General features: G+C 56.9%; 2 protein-coding genes across 8 annotated transcripts in view; both read left to right on the top strand.

The window, feature by feature from the left end:
- The window catches only part of SRRM4 (serine/arginine repetitive matrix 4), a 34,672-nt gene extending 25,938 nt beyond the window's left edge, over positions 1–8,734 (top strand). For 4 of the 6 annotated variants that reach the window (XM_084538717.1, XM_084538714.1, XM_084538716.1 and 1 more), the window contains 5 exons: positions 1,024–1,361; positions 2,745–2,966; positions 3,195–3,305; positions 4,980–5,123; positions 5,728–8,734. In XM_084538717.1, the coding sequence (XP_084394843.1) occupies positions 1,024–1,361; positions 2,745–2,966; positions 3,195–3,305; positions 4,980–5,123; positions 5,728–5,989 (1,077 nt within the window). In that variant the 3' untranslated portion in view covers positions 5,990–8,734. Of the gene's footprint in view, positions 1–141; positions 158–1,023; positions 1,362–2,744; positions 2,967–3,194; positions 3,306–4,979; positions 5,124–5,727 lie in introns of all 6 variants that reach the window. The other 2 variants (XM_084538715.1, XM_084538718.1) reach the window with 2 other exon arrangements.
- Positions 8,735–12,009: 3,275 nt separating this feature from the next.
- HSPB8 (heat shock protein family B (small) member 8) lies at positions 12,010–16,363 on the top strand. 2 transcript variants are annotated; one of them, XM_084538712.1, is made up of 4 exons: positions 12,010–12,211; positions 13,108–13,722; positions 14,717–14,780; positions 15,592–16,363. In XM_084538712.1, the coding sequence occupies exons 2-4, from the start codon at positions 13,344–13,346 to the stop codon at positions 15,749–15,751; spliced, it is 603 nt and encodes a 200-aa protein (XP_084394838.1). In that variant the 5' UTR covers positions 12,010–12,211; positions 13,108–13,343; the 3' UTR covers positions 15,752–16,363. The 2 variants fall into 2 exon arrangements, with proteins under 2 accessions (XP_084394838.1, XP_084394837.1); XM_084538711.1 differs by lacking the exon at positions 12,010–12,211 and having other exon boundaries at positions 12,886–13,722.
- Positions 16,364–19,171: the final 2,808 nt, after the last annotated feature.

Genomic DNA, 19,171 nt, shown 5'->3' with positions numbered 1-19,171 from the left:
ACATTTACATAGCGGAGTCAAGTGAACAGTTGGCAGTGTGGATTGAAGAGAGGGTTTATGTTTTTTTCATGTAATTTGAGACTCTAATGATGGACTTATGTTGCCCGCTCTTCCTTTTTTCTTACACCTTACCTACTAAAGGAGGAGTTCTTGATGGGTAAGTGGATGCTATCCGCAAGACACCAGGGAATTTATTAGAGGTCACTTGAGCGCATTAGCTGTATCTTCTTCAGGGGGAAAAAAGCACACAAAGAAGTGTCTGTATACCTTTTATTTCCAGAGGGTTTTTTCTTTTTTTTTTTTCCCTCCCCCCATTTTTATTTTATTATTATTTTTTTAATTTTCAAAGTGCTAAGCTTGTTTATTTGCCAATTTTTATATGTACAGAAGCCCTTGATTTGATTTGATTTTTACTTTAGTGACATTTTTTACTTTAGTGACATTTATTCACCCTCTTTATTAAGGAAGCTTTTTTTTTAAAAAAAAAAACACTCATTTAAGAATGTTTCCTTTTTTTCCCCCCCAAGATTTATGTAGTTTATTTGTATGTATATTTCTTTTTTTTTGTTGTTTTTTTTTTGTTTTGTTTTGTTTTGTTTTTTAGATTTCCCTCCTTTTAGGTTATATAAGGGCTTTTTCCTCTGTTACACCCTTTTTATTTAGTTAGTTACTTTGACTGTTTGGTTGCCCGTTTACTTTGTTGAACTCTTTTGTTTAACATGAATCGCATGCTGATACTCTTTGCATGATCTCTAAATCTTCCCGTTATCATAGCAGGGGGAAAAGAAGTTTCTTCTTACTGTGGATTTCTTTCAGGGATATGTGCTTTTGTTTTCTTCTCTTTCTTCTTTTTCTTTCTTGCTTTCTTACTTTGTTTGTTTCTTTCCTTTCCTTTTGTTTCAGTGCATCATGATGGTAAAATTTCTGGGCTTATTTAAAAAAAAAAAAAAATCAAAGTAAAACCAGAAACAATCCCCCTTAAAAAAATGTTCAAACAATGCCACATGGCTTTTTTGCTTTCAGATCTCTCAGTCAGGGTCTTCTGCTGACCTCTTTACCAAAACAGACAGCCCGCCGGGCAACCTAGCCAGCCAGAACGGAGAGTATCATGAATATGACTCAGGAAACGATACTTCCTCCCCTCCCTCCACTCAAACGAGCTCATCCAGGTCCAAGGACAGCCAGGAGAAAAGAAGTCTAGTCCATGATGGCTTTGGCCATGCCTTCTCGTCCGGGAAGCCCAAACTGGCCAACAGTGATAACAGCTCTGATTCAGGAAATTCCTTCACCAGTTGCTTTTCCCAGACCAAGGCGACAGCTTTGGAAAATCTGTCTCCAGATGCCCAGGGACAAGACCGAAGGTCAGTGATTACCAGCAGCTGCTGCTGGCAGCCAAATACCTGCTACGGCGTTGCTCTGTATCTCCTGCCTGCTTGCCAGTTGCGGCGGTGAGCTGGCAGGGAGGTTTTTGTGGTCTGGAGAGAGTTAGATGTAAATCAGACCCACGGTCTTGCCAGTCTGGAGTCGGGAACCCAGCATTGAGCAATGCTTTAGCCCAAGGAGGAAGATGAAAACGCAGCCATCGCATCCCTGGGCATTGCCCATGCCTCCTCTTCTGGTGTTAATATGGCTTATCTGGGGTTTGGCCCCATGCAGAGCTGTGTCCTGAGCACAGCCCTGCTCTGCTGGACACGACCGTGTCCTTGGGCCTTCTGGGCAAATTCTGGAAAGGTGCCTGAGGGGGTTCCTTGCAAATTATTTTACCATGGGGAAGGGGAATGAGGTTCATTTTCACTAAAACCATTACAGGCTGTTTTTTCACCTGTCCAATTGAGACAAATCCAGTCTGTCCCTTCCTGCCTCCTTCAGGACTGGTCCTGGGTGACCAGACAGCATTTTGTGCACGTGGGGATCACAGGGAGAGGCAGGTGCTGTGCTGGCTGTGGGATAACAGCAGCAGCTCTACACTGGTACCACAGTGCTGCTGGAGCTGGGAGCTGGAGTCAGACACAGTCTGGTGCCACAGGACATCATCAGGAGAGGGACGTGGTGCCAGCCTCCATCACTGCCTCCCTTTCCCTGGGGATTTGCCCAGTGATGTTGAGGATGAAGGCGCTGAAGCACAAGGACTGGTACCCAAGGCTGTGCTCAGGCAGTGGTGTTAGGGAGCGATTCCAGGCCCTCAGGTCTTAAAAACCAAAAATTAGAGCCAGGCTGTGGTCCGGGAGCGGGAAGGAGCCAGGGGAATTGGTATTAGGAAGAATGAATCCTGAATTTTCAGTCAGAGGATAAAATTTTGAGGCCCTATATACTTCTCACACCGTGACTCCAGTGGGATAACTCTGCCTTCGCATGGGTGGAGCTGGAATTGCAGCTGGCCACTGCTGTTGTTAGGCCAGCCCCAAAGCACAGCCAGGACACTTCTTCTGGAGGTACAGGGATTCACACAGGCCTCTCAAAAGGCAGCGGGACATGCCTGCTCACACTGCTGTGCAGGCCCGCAGCTCTGGCTGTCCTTGCTGTAGGGCTTCTGCCCCGTGTCCTGCAGGCCTCCCCAGGCCTGCAGGACACGGGGCAGAAGAGCTGCCTGAGACCTGGAGGCTGAGCTCTTGTGCTCTGACAGCAGGAGCCTAGGGAACCAGGAGGTTTTTATCCCCTTTGGGACTGGGAGGATGGGATTGTTGTTAGCTCATGTAAGCCATAAGCCACGGCTTAACTGAGCACCCAAATATATATGTTTTCAGAGCGTGCCTGTCCTTGTGTCTCAGCTGTTCGGAGGAGAAGAAGCGAAATTTGTCCCCGTCCCCAGCCCCCAGCTCCCCGGCAAGGCCGTGCTCCCGCAGCGAGTCGTACAGCAGCACAGGCAGGTCCTCCCCTGGCTCCAGCCGCTCCAGCCGCTCCCGCTCCTCACACCACAGGGCCTCCCCCAGGTACTCCCGAAGCAGGTCCTGCTCTTCAGGGAAGAGGTAAGGCCAGTGCAAACGGCTGTCTCTGTGACCCTGGGCAACGTCCAGCCCCTTGCAGGCTGTCAGACTCCTCGGGGAAGTGGGTGAGAGGGTTTGTGTGTGTGTAGGGAGCCAGATAGCTCCTGCAATATGGGACATCTCTTCCCCCCATCAGCCAAGATTAGGAGGAGTCTGGTACTGTCTCACCTTCCAGCATCTTTAACTCATACATGTATTCCCTATCCCCAGGTCTTCTTCACGGTCCCCCAGCTATTCCTCCAAATCCTGCAAAAAAAGTCCTGGAAGCCGGAGTTCAAAGCCTCGCCGGAGCCCCAGTTACTCCCGCTACAGCCCCAGCAGGTACAGCTGTCTGCATGTGCTAATCGCTGCCTCATGCCTCCCCACTGCCTCCATCGCTTGCTTGTGCTCCAGCCTGGTGCCCTCTGCCAGCCCCAAACTGCTCCCCAAGCTTCCTCGCTGGGTGCTTCAGGCACCCCAGTACTTCTCAGCAGAGTGAAGGAGGAGCAGGGAGACACAGAGCAAGGTTTATCTCTGTATGTTATGTTGGCCTGCAGCCCTATGGAAATATCTTCCCGTTTATTGCCCCAGAGCTGGTGCTGGAAGCAGAGGAAAGAGCCCAGCAGCGAGCCTTTCGCCTTCTGTGGCAAGAGGGGATTTCTTATAGCTGAGAAATACCCACCCTGCATTGATTCAGGGGAATTTCACCCTGAAATGTCCCGCTCTCAGGGCAGGGAGGGAGGCTGGTGTACCCCCAGCACTGAAGCACCACAGCACCTCATACTCAGCGGCTCTTCCTCCGCTCTGAGCTGCTGCGAAGGACGCGCTGCCCGGCAGGGTGCACAGATGGCTGCCTGGGGATGTTTGCCAGGGCCTCGTGCAAGTAGGAGGTGCCTCACAGGAAAACCCGGGAAGCTCCGGGGCTGTGAGCAGTGGGCAGAGCGTTAGGCTCCAGCCGGGTCTGCCCGTGGCTTCCATCATCCAAGAAGCCCACGGCAGCCAGCAGCACACCCCTGCGGCGGGGCTGCAGCCCTTGTCAGAGAGAAATCTTAGTGCAGCAGGGAAAGACATGCAGCAGGGAAAGCTTTTCAGGGCTGCGGCTCTGCCAAAGAGGTGTCAGGCCCTGAGAAGTGTCCCTGCTGTGTGGGCAGATGCCAGGTACCCTCGTGCTGGCGCTCGTTCAGCCACGCAAGGGGAAGCACGGTCCAGGCGGCTCCGCTCACTCCACACCCTGCAGGAGACACGCATCTCACAGCTCAGCCCCGGAGATGCCTTTGGGCAGTTTTTTTTTTTTTTTTTCTTTCTGGTAACATCTCTGCGGCTGAGCATACTGTGAACATTTGGCACCCTTAAATGTTACATTCCCGGGGCTTGATTCCTGCAAGCTGCGACAGTCCCTGCTCTGCTGTAGGAGAACGTTTCCTGTGTGCAGGGCCCGGGCTCCTGCTCTGTAACGTCGCGCTTTGCAGATGGCAGCGAGCAGGGAACGGGGTGTATGAAATCATCTGTGTACCGCAGAAGGGCCTGTGCTGACGTGTACGGGAGTTTAACAAAAGATAAAACCATAGCAACCCCGACACTCCTTCTGGCGAGCCGTGCGGCCCTGCAGGGGTACCTGGGGCCCTCGGCGCGCGTGGGGCCCGCTGGCAGGGCTGTGCTCGCCTGGTTTCACAGCACAGCCAGCAGGAGCAGCTTTAGCAGAGCTGTGGAAATACCGAGTGCAGCTATAGGCATGGGTATGGGGGAGCCATCTTAGCTCAGCAGCATGGGACAGCCAGGAGACTGCTGAATCCTCCAGGCAGCCCAGAACTGGTCGGTGTCTGTCTGTCAGGCCCCACAAGTGTCTCACTGCCCAGCTGATTGCGTGTGCGGGGCTGATGCCACCAGAGCTCTGAGCTTTAGGATGCTCCCTTTTGGAGCTGTGTGCCTTTCTGGGTCATTTTCTGTGCATTCAACCCCAACGCAGCCAACTGCACCCGCACGAGCCCAGCACTGACTGTTCCCAACCTTCCCTAGGGACCGTGAGCGAGAGCACAAGTACGGCTCCAGCGAGAAGGAGTCGCACAGGGAGCGCGACCGGCGGCGGCGGTGCTCCTACTCGCCCCTGAGGAAACGCAGGAGAGACTCCCCCAGCCACCTGGAAGCGCGGCGCATCACGAGGTATGGGGACATTCTGGGACACCGGCCTGTCCCTTGGAGGGAGGCAGGTTCAGCAGTCCCTTCTGGGGGACGTGGGATGTTCTCTGGTCCCAGCCCTTGCCCGTGGAGGTTGCTCCAGCAGGAGGCCGGTTCCCCTGAGCCTGATCAGCAGGCCCGTCTGCCACTCCTAGAGCTTCAGGATTTCCAGCTAGAGGCAGAGAGAGGATGCAGGGATCTCGTTTACAGCCACTGAAGAAAAAAGGCAGATGAAGTCAGAGCAGGGACTTGCCCATCAGATCCGAGGTGCATCCCCCTACAGGCTTTTTGCTTCGCCCTCTCCTGTGGTAGACGTCCCAGGCACAGAGAGCCTGTAACCCTCATGCTGAGGGCTTCTGGGGACAGCATCAGGCAGAGCCCAGCCTCAGACTTGGTGCTTGGGGCGTTCCCCGGGGCCCTGGAAGTGGGTGGCAGGAATCCCAAAGCCTGTCAGCTACCTACTTTATTTCTTTTAAATAAACAAACAAGCCAGGAGGCTGTCAGTACAGCGTAAACGGCACTTTCTGGAGATTTAGGCAGTAAATCTGTCCTGGTGTTCCTGGTAACCCACATCTTTCTGTCCCCACAGTGCCCGCAAACGCCCCATCCCCTACTATCGGCCCAGTCCTTCCTCCAGCAGTGCCAGCAGCTACTCTTCTTGGTACAGCAGCTTCAGCCGCTCCCCCAGCCGCAGCCGGAGCTACTCCAGCTCCCGGACGAGCCGGAGCCGCAGCTGGAGCAGCAGCAGCGGGGAGGGCAGGAGCCGCAGCCGCAGCTCGGGCCCCAGAAGCAGCCGCAGCCGGAGCAGGAGCTCTGAGTCAGGAGGCAGCTCCGACAGCCTGCGGCGCTAGGGAGTGCCGCCGAGGGCTCGCGCGCTGCCGGCACCTCCGAATTCCTGGCATTCTCCACGTCCTTCCCACCTACCCGGCCATCGAGAGCAATCACCCTGATACCAATGCGATGGCAGCACCGGGTCTCCCTTCCCCACTTCGGACAGAGTAAGAGGCCGCCTGCGCACAGTGCGGCTCCTTCGCCACCTTGCAGAGAGGATGGGTCTGTCCTGGCTCCCCCAGCCGGGGCTGGAAGAAGGGTCGGTGCCCCATGGAGAGCCTGGTACACCAGATCTGCTCCGTCCTCACCAACAGCCCCCATCTCCCCATCGCCGCCGTTCTCTGAGCCACCAGCTGGTCCAAAGGAAGAATTTGTCTCCCTGCTCTTCTCCTGCCAAACCGGTAGCCAGCAGATTAATTTCCCATGGAGGAAGAGACACATTTAGGGAGGAATTTGCTGGGAAGCTTTGGTGATGAGTGGGGGTGACCTGTCATAACCAAGGCAAATATCAGGTCCCATGGGTGTCTCCCCCGGAATTTCTGCCCACTCTGCAGCAGGCCTCTTCCATGCGAATATTTATTTATTGCCAGAAGCCAGTCTCTGCTAGAAGTAGAAGGCTAGGAATCCCTCCTGATATTAATTCCAGGGGAAAAAAAAAAAAAAAGCTCCTGCCTTTTCCTACCAGGTGTGCGTTCATCTTTCACAGGGTCATTTTGTTTCCCCCCAGCACTGAGACTCGTGAACGTGCTGAGGTCTGAAGCAGATTTGGGAGTGGGGAGTCAGTGCCACGGCGTGAGAGGTGAGGCTGTGGGGTTCCCCTCTTGGAGGCCTCTCCTGCAGTTTGGGAGCAGTTCAGGTTTTTCTAAGGGTTCCTTGATCTCCGAGAGCAAGGTGGGACTGTGAGGATCCAAGGGCGCTGGGTTAGCTCCGGCGAGGTACCCGCAGCGGGGTGTAGGGAGAGCACACGGGGTCAGAAGTGTGTGAGCCAGGGGATCCCAGCTCCACGTTCCCCTAACAGACAGCAGTGGTCAGTAGAAGGAGGGTTTGGGGAGATAACTTCTCCTTGAGGCTCAGGCTCCCCTTGAAGGCAGGATCAGCCTCATCACTCCAAGTGTAAGACCAGAGGATATTTTCCCTCCCTGGCACTACACAGCCGAAAAGGCTCCGCTCTCAGCTCTGGCCACGGGGTGACCGAGCGGCTCCCCGACGCACGGCGCGGGGTCTGGCCTCCCCCACCACTCCACCGCTGCTCCGAGGTTCTTCCCCTCCCCAGAGCTGCAGCAGGGTGCAGGGGAGCCCAGTTTGGTGCTGGGGGGACAGGAAGGGCCCCCACTAATTGCCTGTTTTTCCCAGGAGGGCCCTGCCTGCCTGGGCGGCCCTGCGGTTTTGTCTCCCTGCCAGGCTTGCCAGCCCAGCTGCCTGCGCAATTACTGTGTTTTGCAGGGTAACAAAGGCTTCTCCCAGCACAGGCTGAGCTGGTGCTGAGGATTTTCTTTCTCTTACAACACCTGGCTGCTTAGAGACGCTAATTTAGGCTTAAGACTTCCCTCCCTCCCTTTTTCCATCCCCTCCCCTTCCATCCTGCCTGATTATTAACAAGTTTGGGCTTAATGAGTCAAGGAGGTGTGTCATGTAAGTGTCACAGAAAAGGGCTAAGGGGAGCCAGCATCTGCTGGAGGAGGAGAGGGCTTAGAAAGAAAAGCAAACTCACCAGATAAAGGGTTACCCAGGGCCCTGCTCCTGCTGGCAGCAGGTAAAGGGGCCAAGCTGTGAGCAGACGAAAGACAAACACAGCCTGGATGATTGCCTTATCAAGCAAATAAGCGTGTTATCTGCTGGAAAAAACAGTAGCGAGGGTTATTCTGCTACCTGGCTGGTACACGGGGAGGATCGATGCCAGGGGTCCCCTTTTCCCAGTCCTCCTTCCCACTGCTGGTGCCCCTTGCCCTGTGCCTTCCAGCCCAAGCCCCGCTTATTTCCCGGTGCCCCTGCCTTGTTCCGTGGGGTAATTTGAGGGTGGCTGAGGCAAAGAGCTGGGCTCCTGGGGCTGCTCTGTGGGGAGACATCCAGCACCTGGGGGCCACTTCCTAGGGCACAGAGAAGCAAATTCTTGGCAGGGCTGAGCAAATCAGGGCGCTGTGGCTGAGGATCGAAGACAGGGCGTTCATGCAGCAGGGTGCTGATTCCTTCTCCTGCCCTGGGCCTGGCAGCAGCCCCTGGGCCATCTTCTGCGGTGAGCTCCCTTCTCGTAAAGGGCTGAAAACCTCACGCTTCTTCCCCAGAGAGTCTCTCCCAGTTTGGCATTTGAATGCTCTGTAGAAGACCTGATGGCAGTGAGCGGAGACCCAACCCCAAATCCACCGGTGCACGGAGAGTTGCCCCCTGCCCGTGTACCCCTGAACGCACACTTGGGTCTGCAGGAAGGCAGCAGCGAGCCAGGCGGGCAAAAACCAGGAAAAAAAAGAAGAGCTTCGTGGTGTAAATACCCAAACCCAGCGCTGACTGGAGTTCCTCGTGGCTGGGGACGGACGAACAAACACCGCGTCGGGGTCCGGCTGCCCCGCGCCTCTGGGACTGCCTCCGCCTGCACAGTCCATGGCAGCTAAACGCTCCTGGGGTTTCCCAGGTGACTCGCGTCGGAGCAAACCTCTTTATTTATTTATTTATTTATTTATTTATTATTATTATTATTATTCTCTTTTTAATCAGACGTCTGAATGGATGCAGGTGGCCGCCATGAGCAGTATTTATTTATTCTATTTTTTTTGGGGGGAGGGAGAGGTTGCGGGGGGGGGGGGGGGGGGTTGGGACAGTTAAGTTATTTTGGGACCCGTTTGCCTGTTCTGAGCGTCTCCGTGTCGCCGTTGCTGTGTAGAGGTTCTCGCAGCGCCTGCCTCTCGGCCAGGGGCTGGGCTCCAGCTGCTGCCAGCCCTGCTTCCCCCGGCCCTGCCGCCGAAACCGGGCTGCTCGGCACCGCTCCGCCGGCTTCCCTGGGAGGAGGACGCCGTCGCCAGGACTCCCCGGTGTTGTTTATTGCCACGCTGCGACCCACCCATGGAAAAACTGAAGAAGCCAGACCGTGAGAGAGCGAGCTGTGTGCGGGAGGTGCTTGCAAAACCCAGCCGCCGGTGACAGGACCGAACCGTCCGCGTGTACACCTGTGTGTGTGTGTGTGTATGTGCCTATGTGCATATACATGTGTATGTTTCCCTCGGTGGTATTTATCTCTTTATTTTTTAACTTATTTAAGGTTTTTCAGTACAAACCAGACCATCAGCCTCCCTGTCAGTGGACAACTGGGTTTTCTGTCAGTTTGCGAGAAGCCCGTGAGCTTTTCTGTCTCTGTGCCTTTGCCAGTGCTTCTTCTTCTTCTTCTTCTTTTTTTTTTTTTTTTTTCATTTTCACTGATTCGTTGCTGTTACAGGATTTTTTGCTCTGTGTCCGGCATCCCAGACTGCTGCTGTCTGCAAGGAGCAGCTTCCAGCTGGCGGGCAGCTCGCTCCTTTTGGTGCAGGTGAATCACTGCTCATCAGCAGCCGCTGCACCCAGGACCAGCTGGGGCCTCACCGAGAGCAGCGAGGCTTTGGGGGAATCTCTCTGCCACCTTACGGAAGCGCTGTCTCAAAGGGTAGAGTTCTCTTTCCTCATTCAAGGGCTCCTTCCTGCCCATGATTTTGTTTCTGTCCCAAGCACCCTGGTTGCCTTTCCACAGCAGAGCACACAACGCAGCACCCACAGCGCATGTGTCCCCCCGGGATTCTCCCTGCTCCCTGGACCAACCTTGTCTTGGGGTTCCTCCTTGCCCACCCCATGCATCGGGGCCAGATTCCAGCAAATCCAGCCCAAAATCCCCCTGCGGTTTTGCTGAAAAGCGCAGAGAAGGGATACTTCAAAGCACCGTTGTGTTATTTCACCACGGGTTGCAGCACTCACTCGTGCTCTGCTTTCTGTCGACCATAACTTTTCTCCATGTTTTTGTTGTTCTGGGGGACTGACGTTGTACCAAACCCGTCTGCAACAGCCAATCAACGTTATTTTGCTATGCATTGTACATATATTGAAAAGGCTGAGAGGACTCAGCCTCTTATTTAATATTTATTTCTCCTATTTATTGAGCATTACTTAAAAAAATTTTTGGGTCTTGCCATTGGGTCCAGGAACGTTGGAGCCTTTTGCATGCAGCGCGGTGTGCCATATATGCTGGAGAGAGGTGACTTCCCGTGGGGGCTGGCCTCTGCCAGCTCGGGGGCATCTGCCAGACCAACGAGGCTCCTTGGGAGCTCAACCACCAGAGATTAAGGGAGAAATATCAGGGCTGCAGAGCTCGCTCCTGTCCTCTCCCCAGCGCTGCAATGAGCAGGAGCTCCCATCTTTGAAACAAAGGTATTTGTTTGCAGTAGGGTGTTTGCTTGAGAAAGGGACGGATTTAGGTGCCTAACCGAAGTCTTTGCCCTTTAGTGTCCCGCGGGGCTTTCTTATCTCTGTACTCGAGGATGAATGATTCCTATCACTTTTGCTGCTACCTGGAAGTTTGCACAGGATCAGGACGGTTTCTGAAGCACCGCTATATCCGCTGCTGCAGCAACAGCTTCATGGGAAAGCAGCCTGATGTGGGGCTCTTGTTTAGAGAACAGCACCCTGAGCACCAGGGCAGCTCTCCATATTCAAAATCCAGGGAATGGGGAGATGTAGAACAAAAGCCAAGACGGGAGAAAAGCTGCCAGGGAAGCGGTGTCCCTGTTTTCTCGCCTGTTGGTCGATTCCTTACCAAATTACACCGGCGCAGCTGTTCATTTGACTCCATTGTAAAACTACCTTTGCTTTCCATGGAAATGCATACTGTATTCTTTAGTCTTCCTGGGGTATTTGAGTTGTTAGCCTGTTTAGAAAAAGGGTTCCAATAAAGATTCAGATGGTATCTGGTTCTCATCACAGCCCTGTTTCTCATGTTCCTTTTGGATGCGGCTGGGTGCGGCAGGATATTTTGGGTTCTTTCAGCTGCTCGGTGGGGCAGGACATGTGCATGCACTCTCAGCTGCTGAGAACTGGGTCCTCAGGGCACGGACTGGAGCAAAAACAGTTGTTCAGGTTCCTGCCAGCTCTCCTTTCCTCGCTGGGCTGGGCTTTTGCTGCCCTTTGCTGTGGGATTTGGGTCACCCCCAGTTCAGCCAACGCTAGCGCAAGCCAGAAACGCAGCTGTCGTGCCAGGGGGGTCAGGGTTTGGGGGCTCCACAGGGATGATGCCCCTCACCTGGGGACGCTCCTCGGGACCAGCCGTGAGTGCTGGTTGTGGCATTGGGCTGAGCCCCGATGGCAGCTCAGTTGTGCACCCAGGAAGGCTCTGGTCATGGAACGGAGACAACAGGGACATGGGGCAGTGTCCCCACGTCCCTCAGCAGATGGGTGGCCGTGCCGCACTCCCCAGAGCTGACGTGGCGCCGCTGGCAGCCGTGGGGCTGGCTGGGCGGTGGGAGGCGACTGGGAGGTTTGGAGTGACAACAGGAGCTAAATCGGGATGGCCCCGGAGAGGGACGTGTGACTAATCGGGATAAACAAGGCGACAAGGCGAATTCCTGGCCGGGGAGGGAGGATGGCCTGGAGCTACTGGGGAAATGCAGGACTGAGGAAGTGGGGAGGCTCCTGGGAATGCAGCAGGGATGGTGGTGGCCATGGGGCTGCACCAAACCTCCCCAAGGCTCAGCCCCTCTTTCCATGGGCTGGTGTCACCCCCAGGACACCTGTGTCACCCCGATGGGGGGGAGCCCTCAGCCAGGCAGGACAAAGGGACAGAGAAAGGCGCTTTGGCCTCTGCTGGCAGCTGCCTCCCTGCTCCTCCCAGGCCTATCCAGGGCGTCCCCTTCGGTCCCCAGGGAGCCCCCGCCATGCCTGGCCATGCCCCCACGCATGCAGCGGTGCCGGAGCCGAGGGATGAGCAGGGGAAGCGGCCGCTCCCTACGCCAGCCAAGGCAGCTCCCTCCCCAGCGGTGCCGCGCCGGCGCAGCGTGATTAATGCCGTCAGAGTGACCAGCAGCTGAACCGCCGCGCGGCCTGCAGCGCGTTGCGGCCTCCCCGTTGCAATTAGCGCCGTCGAGTCCATTAGAAAAATTGCAGGAGCGGGAGGCAGAGCCGGGGAGAGGACGCGGCGTGAGGAAGCGGCCCAGCACCCGGCACTGCGCATCCCTTGCGCATCGCCCACCCACCCACCCCAGCCGTGCCAGGACCCCCTGCAAGGACACCACCAGGTACCCCCACTCGCACCACCGGGCACCCTGCTCACGCCGCCGCCACCGCACCCCTTCCCCCTGCACGCTGCCCTGTAATTAGCTCTGCCACCACCGCGCGGGCTGTGATTAGCGCCTCGCCCTGCTGCGGCAGGGCCGGGCACGCGGCGAGGAGGAGGAGGGCGAGGGGGCGAGGACCCTGCCTGGCTGGGCTCTGTGGGGTCCCACTCTCCCCAGGCAGTTTGGGAGCATTGCTCCAGGCCCAGCCCCGGGCATCAGCCTGCAAATCCCAACCGGCTTCGTCCCCTCGTGTGCCATGCTGGGGGGTGGCGGTGACGCATTTCCCAGCACAGGGGGCTGCTCGGTGGCGTGGGGACACGTGGCCATACAGTGCGGGGGCCGGACCCACCGGGGGGGTATTTTTAATGGGTGACATTGGGGCGAAAGCGATGAGCTGCGGGGTTATTTTTAGGCAGGGGCCGGGGCAGCTGCTGAAAACGCCGTGGCCCCGTGGCTGCAGGGATCCTCGGGCCAGCAGGAGAGGTCAGCTGCCGCAGCCCAGATTCTCCACGGCTGTTTCATCCTCTCCAAAATACTCGGCTGACAGGGCAGGAATTGCAAAACACAGCCTCCCCCCCTCCCAAAGCCGTATAAATAGCGCTCGCCCGGCGGCTGGAAGGTTACAGAAGTTTCTCGGCTCCGAGCTCAAGCATTTATTGCGGCTCTCAGCCGGGAGCGGCGGGGAAGCCGCACCGTGATTGTAGGAGAGAGAGGGGAGAGATAAGCTTTTAATCTTGGGATATTCGTGTTTGTTTGGTTGTTTTTTTTCTTCTCTGGCCGAGAAGTTTTATTTTCCACCGCCCGATCCCTGGGACTGAAGCCAACCAGGAAGCTTTTTTTTTTTTCTTTTGGTCCAGAGATCTCCTCCGTCCTTCCTGCACTTGCTTTTCGAGCGCCGAATGGTTCAGCCCTGAATCGGGGTTCCTCCGTCGCCCTCCGCCTGGTACCAGGGAAGGAGCAGCCCCCACCGCACCCACCCGAGCCCCCTCCCGTGTGGATGCGCCTGCCCCGGGCCGGGCTCCCCGGGGAATTTTACAGCCAGGAGCGGCCCCACTGAGGCTCCGTGAGCCCCGAGCCGCCGGAGCGGCGAGCCATGGCCGACAGCCAGCTGCCCTTCTCCTGCCATTACCCCAGCAGGCGAAGCGTCCGCGACCCTTTCCGGGAGCCCGGCTTGACCTCGCGCCTCCTGGACGATGATTTCGGCATGTCGCCCTTCCCCGGGGACCTGACGGCGGACTGGCCCGACTGGGCTCGGCCCCGGCTCACCACCACCTGGCCGGGCCCGCTGCGTGCCGGCATGGCCCGCGCCTCCGCCATGGCCCCCGGCTACGGCGCCCGCTTCGGGGGGTACCCCGAGAGCCGCAGCCCCGTGCCCGCCTCCCGCGAGCCCTGGAAGGTGTGCGTCAACGTGCACAGCTTCAAACCCGAGGAGCTGACGGTCAAAACCAAGGACGGCTACGTGGAGGTGTCAGGTGAGAGCCAAAGTGCGGGGACGAGGAGGAGGAGGAGGAGGATGGGGCGCGAAGGTCCTGCCCTGCCTGTGGCCACCCCACGGGCTTGGCACAGAAGGGGTTGGGGATGTGGTGGGGGACCCTGCTCAGGAGCCGCGGTGGCACGCTTGCTGCCCAAATGGGAAGGAAAGGCCTCCTTTGGGGTAAATCTCCCTGATTTTAGTCCCAGCTGGCACCCAGCAGCGATCTGCCGAGAGAGGCCCCAGCTTGTCTGGGTTAATTATAGCTGTGTGAGGCCAGAGCAGAGGGAGAGAGGGAGATTCCCTTTAAAGGGGCCGAGAGCAAGGCAGCCAGAAGCACCTCCCTAAAAACCCAGCCACGACGCCCCAACACATCGCCCCCAGCCCCGAGCATCCCCCGGGCCGATGTCCCACACCTCCTGGGGCTGCCACAGCGCAGTATTTGCCCTGGGGGCTGATTTGGGGTGTGGGGGGACACTGTGGGTTGGGGGGGCCCGAGCAGCCTCGGAGCTCCAGCCCCATCTGGGGGGTCCTCATGCAGCACCTGGCAGCTGGCAGAGGATGGGGGCGAGGGGATGGGGCCCCTCCAAAGATTTTATCACGTCTGGGGGCTCCTTCAGCTCCATCTCTTGGCAGCAAGCAGGACCCAGGCCTTCATGGGAAACGAAGGTGTTTGGCAGGCGAAAACACCCCCTCCTCCTCTACTTCCTCCTCAGAGCAGTGCAGCCCCAGAGGCCGGGCACTTGCTGCTGCCTCAAGCTGCTGGCATCTCCCTTCACTTTTTTTTTAACAAACACTTCATTGTGACGATCGCTCCCATTTTAAGCTCAAGGCCTGGCTGGGTCTGGCGTCTTCCTCCCCACGTGGAAGCCTCTGTGCTGGGGAAGGGAAAACCTCTCCTTTGGAAACTTTCCTGGGTTTGGTTTTGTTTTGCTTGTTGGGTTAACCAAAGGAGCCCTGTGGGGTGGTGACACTGCCTTTGTCCTTCCCCCCAGGCAAACACGAGGAGCAGCAGGTGGAAGGAGGCATCGTCTCCAAGAACTTCACCAAGAAAATCCAGTAGGTATCACCCGGCCCCAGGGCATCCTCCTACGCCCTCTACAAGCACAACCCCATCCCCGTGACATGGGATGGCCATAGCACTGCTGTCTCCACCCCAAAATCCGCCCTGACACAAGAGCGGGCAGGCACGGAGCAGCGCCCGCAGTGCTTTTTGGTCCCCTCCCTGCATTTTGGACCCCAGCACGAGAGGGGTGCACGGTGCCAGCACATCCTGCGGGGCCGCGATGCGCTGATCCCATCACCAGCCCCAAAATACACCCATTCATCAGCGCGCGGCCGCGTGCATACCCGAGTACACATCCGAGTGATGTCAGGCAGATCGCTATCGCCTTGACTCACTCGGCTAAGAGCAGCGGGGAAGGGGAGCCAGCGCCAGGTGCAAACCGCAAGGCAGCGGCGGGGGCTTTTTGCTGCTTGGCTTCCCCAAAATATTCCTGGGAAAAGGCTGCATGCGCGGGGCAGCCGCGCTGGGCGAGAGGCAGGCGCCGAGGCTCCTTTTACGGGCAAGGCGCCGGGCATGGGGCTGATTTACTCGTGCTCGGCAGAAGCCGGCGCAGGCGGCGGTGACGTCCTGTCAAACACATCTGCCGTGGAGATTAAACAGAGCGCCCGGCGGGTGGCGAGGCGGCCAAGAGACCGCTCTAAATATCCCCGGCGCGTTCCTGGGAGCTCCGGGAACAACGGGGGGATTCGGGGAGCGCCGCGGGGGCTGCTGACCCTGCCCATGTGGGCATTCCCAGCAGGGGTGCTGCGAGCCACACAGCCTCCCCAACTCCCAAACCCATTTGTCTGTCTGTCCCCGTTCCAGGCTGCCCTATGAGGTGGATCCCATCACCGTCTTCGCCTCCTTGTCACCGGAGGGGCTGCTGATCATCGAGGCGCCCCAGATCCCCCCGTACCAGCAGTACGGCGAGGGCGGCTGCGGCAGCGACATCCCCGTGGACAGCCCGGAGGCCACCTGTGCCTGACAGCCCCCCGCACCCCGGCGGCCTCCTCTCTGCTCCCCGCTCCCCCCCGACCCCGCTCCCCAGTCCCCGGCGGGGTGGCCCCGGGGCACAACCTCTCCTGCTCGCGGGGACGGCAGCACCCGCCACCCCCGGGACCAGCTGCCACGGCCACCAGGCCACTGTCACCGCAGTTTTGCAGCGGTCTGATGCTCCGGTAGAGGGTTTTGTGTCCGTCAGACCGGGCAGAACGGGTGTCCTCGGTACGGTCCTGTTGTTTTTTTTTTTTGCTGTAAGGTGAGCGGGCGGGATGTTTGTAACGATAGCGAAAAAGTGCCCTTTCCTCCTCTTAAATTGAAGTGGAATCCTGTGGTCCTGTGTCGTCTTCTTCTTCTCTGTTTTTGGTGTTTTTTTTTTTTTTTGAACTCCACAAACGGCCCCTCGCCAGCCCGAAGGCACGCGTCCGGCAGCAAGGGCCGATGGCACAGCCCTGTCCCCCCGACAGCCAAACCCCCACCGGACCTGCTGAGAAACGTAAACTGTCTGCATGTTTGAACATTTTTTTTTTCTTTTTCCAAAGAGAACTTGTGCTTTTACTTTTCAGACTTGAGGAATAAAGATGAGTTGATGTTCTTAGCCTCTGCTGGTCTTGGCTGAGCTGGAGGGCTGGGAGGCGAGGGCAGGGGCGGATGGGGATGCTCGTGGGCATTTCCGTACTCTCTGGATGGGCTGCACGCCTTTCTTCCTACTTGGAGATGCTAAACCAGCCTCTCAGCTGGGAAATCGGGGTTTGTCCCCACACCCTCCCCACTCACACGTCCCCCAGCAAGCTCCTGGCCGCAGCTCAGCCCTGCAACCCAATGCCCAGGGCACGGCAAAGCAGCGGTGCCAATGGGCGCCTGGAGCAGGCACCTGGTTTTCCATGGCGCCAGGAGGGCCTTGGAGTTAAAAATACAGCTCACATGCTGCACCCGGGCTCGTTCGGGGCTTGGTTACCAACAACAGCCCCGCCGTGTGCTGTAAACCCTGGCCCTGGCATTCCCCCGAGCACAGCAGCCTTGCTCGCACAGGGGCTGGGGGGGATGAGCTGCAGCTGAGCCCCGTCCACCCCCGGGTATTTGGGGAGGGCTCCAGGCCTGGGGCATGGAGAGCCCAGGTTTGGCCTTTTGGGAGCTGGAGTAGAGGTAGGAGCTGCTGGGTGGGTGTTGGTGAAATGGGAGCATGTGATTCAGCCTCTAAAACCCAGCAAATGTCCCCAAACTGCCCTGGGGGGTGGTGAGGGATTGCCCAGCTGGGTTCCATTTGCGGCGTTCCCTCCTGCTCATCTGCAGCTGGGGGAAAGTGGTTTATTTCTTTATTCACCTTCTGGTCTATTTGGTTCTGTTTCCCGAGGAACTCCTTAATAACATCTTAGAAACTGCTGTGAAGTGCACCAGTGGTAATTCCTTACCAGCTGAGGCTGCGTCGGCAACAAAGCCCCCTAACAGGGGCAACTTGCCAGGGCCTCTTTGGTGAGCACCCCCTCGAGCTGCTGGATCTTCCGGGAACCCCACGCCAACAAAATGGGTGCAGATCAACACTTTTTCTTTCTTCTTCTTCTTTTTTATTTTATTTTATTTTTTTTTTAAGTGCTGCCTGATCGCTGCAGCGAGGGAGGCTTTAAAAATAAATACTGCTCCGAGTGCTTCAGCAGGTGGAGGAACAGGTTTGGAAACGCTGCGGCGTGATTCCAGCAGCTCGGCCCCGTGCCCGGGGCTGTCTGTCTGTCCTCAGCCCCTGGGTGAGCTGAGGCTGTGAAACCATCAGCCCCATAACAAAACACTGCGATAGCCACTCCAATTACATTACATTTTTATGGCCTCGTTGCAATTAGGCTGCATTTTATGGTGTCACGGCGTATTACCCCTTGTGGCTTAATACCCGCTCTGGCGCGGGGCCTCCCATGCAGGGAGCACCGAGGGGTGTCCCACGTTTCCTCCCCCCCCGGGGATGAGGCGAGCTCCTTGCGTGTCCCCGAGGATTCGTTTCCCAAAAATGGAAGCAAAAAGCTGAACTGATCGCTTTTGGCTGGCAGCACGCGGGGCAGGGTAAGCAGCACACAGGCAGCTCCGGGGAGGCCTGGAGGCACCAGGCATCCTCGGAGGCCCCCCGTCATCCTGTGGCTGAGGGGGATCTGTGCCCCTCGTCCCCCCCTTGCTCCCCCCCTGCCCTGCTCAGGTCTCTGCAGGGCTCGATGCAGCTTCTTGGGCGTTTTTTCCTTCCCAGAGCATCCCTCAGCATGCTTCCGGCTGGCTCTCACACAAACCCAGGCTCACTCAGCGTGAATCCGTTCCTTTTCTCCCCAGAGACCATCCCATGATGGTTCTGGTTTTCCTCTGCTGAAGTCCACATCGTTTTTACATACTTTTTTTTTTTTTTTTTATGTTTCTATTTGGAGTTCTTCCTCCTTTGGAGGCTTTGCTTTGCTGCATCCCTGCTCTACTTGCAGAGCAAATCTCATCCCCCTTTTTTCCCTGATGTCTCCAAAGAGGTGCTTTTGTCACACGATGGTCACTGGGACAGAGAAGCAAAAATGCCTACTTTTCCCATAATAAAAATGAACCCGATGCCATAGAAATAACACAACCAGGTGCCTTTCCATGCCTTAAATCAGAGGCTGAGCACTTTGGCAGCAGCTCCCAGCCTGTGCTACCACCCTGCGGAGCGTCACCAGCCCCTTCTAGGGACCCCCGCTTCCTCCCCCAGCAAATAATGTGTTGTATCCATGCGGGAGGACTTCTGGAAACACCACAGATAACTAAGGGCCATCCTGCCATTTGGTGTAGCAGACAGATGCTCTGCAGCACCCCCCACTCCCCCCTTCCCCGAAGGAGCCCAATTCCCTCTCCCTTTTCCTCTTTCATCTTGCAACAAAAAGCCCCCTGTCCAAGGCAGCCTTGGAGATCTCTCCTTATTAAGCAATCTCCTTGAAACACATTACATCAGCTGAGGAGGGTGTTCATGAAGCACAGAAAGCCTGCAGAAGAGCTCATTAGAACAAAAAAAAAAAAATTACAACTAATTGGAATAAATCAAGCTAAACCATCTCCAGCGTGAAGGTAAAGCAAGGTGCAAGTGAGTGCTTTTCCTAGGCTGGTGCTGACCCCAGGCTCCTCTCTGGAGCAAAGACCTTGTGGGAAGGCTGCAGTGTTTCTGCTGCTGGGATGGAGCGAAAGGTGACACAGAGCTGGGCCTATGGGTTTTGGGGGTTTTTAGTTGGTGGTAGTGAGACCGCGTTGGCTTGAAGTCACTTCTCCTCTGGTCTGGAAAGAGGTGTGGGATGCGTACCCTGAGATGGGTGCTGCGGGGCACCTTAGGGTTCCTGCACCTCCCAAGAGAAGTTTTGGAGATCTCACCATGCTCCTCACCACCGTTAACACCAAGGGTGCCAGGGAGCACAGGGCA

The sequence above is a fragment of the Aythya ferina genome (genome assembly GCF_964211825.1).
Source record: "Aythya ferina genome assembly, chromosome: 17".
NCBI lineage: Eukaryota > Metazoa > Chordata > Aves > Anseriformes > Anatidae > Aythya > Aythya ferina.
Note: the sequence above shows the minus strand (reverse complement) of the source record. Positions and strands in the feature narration are given on the sequence as shown.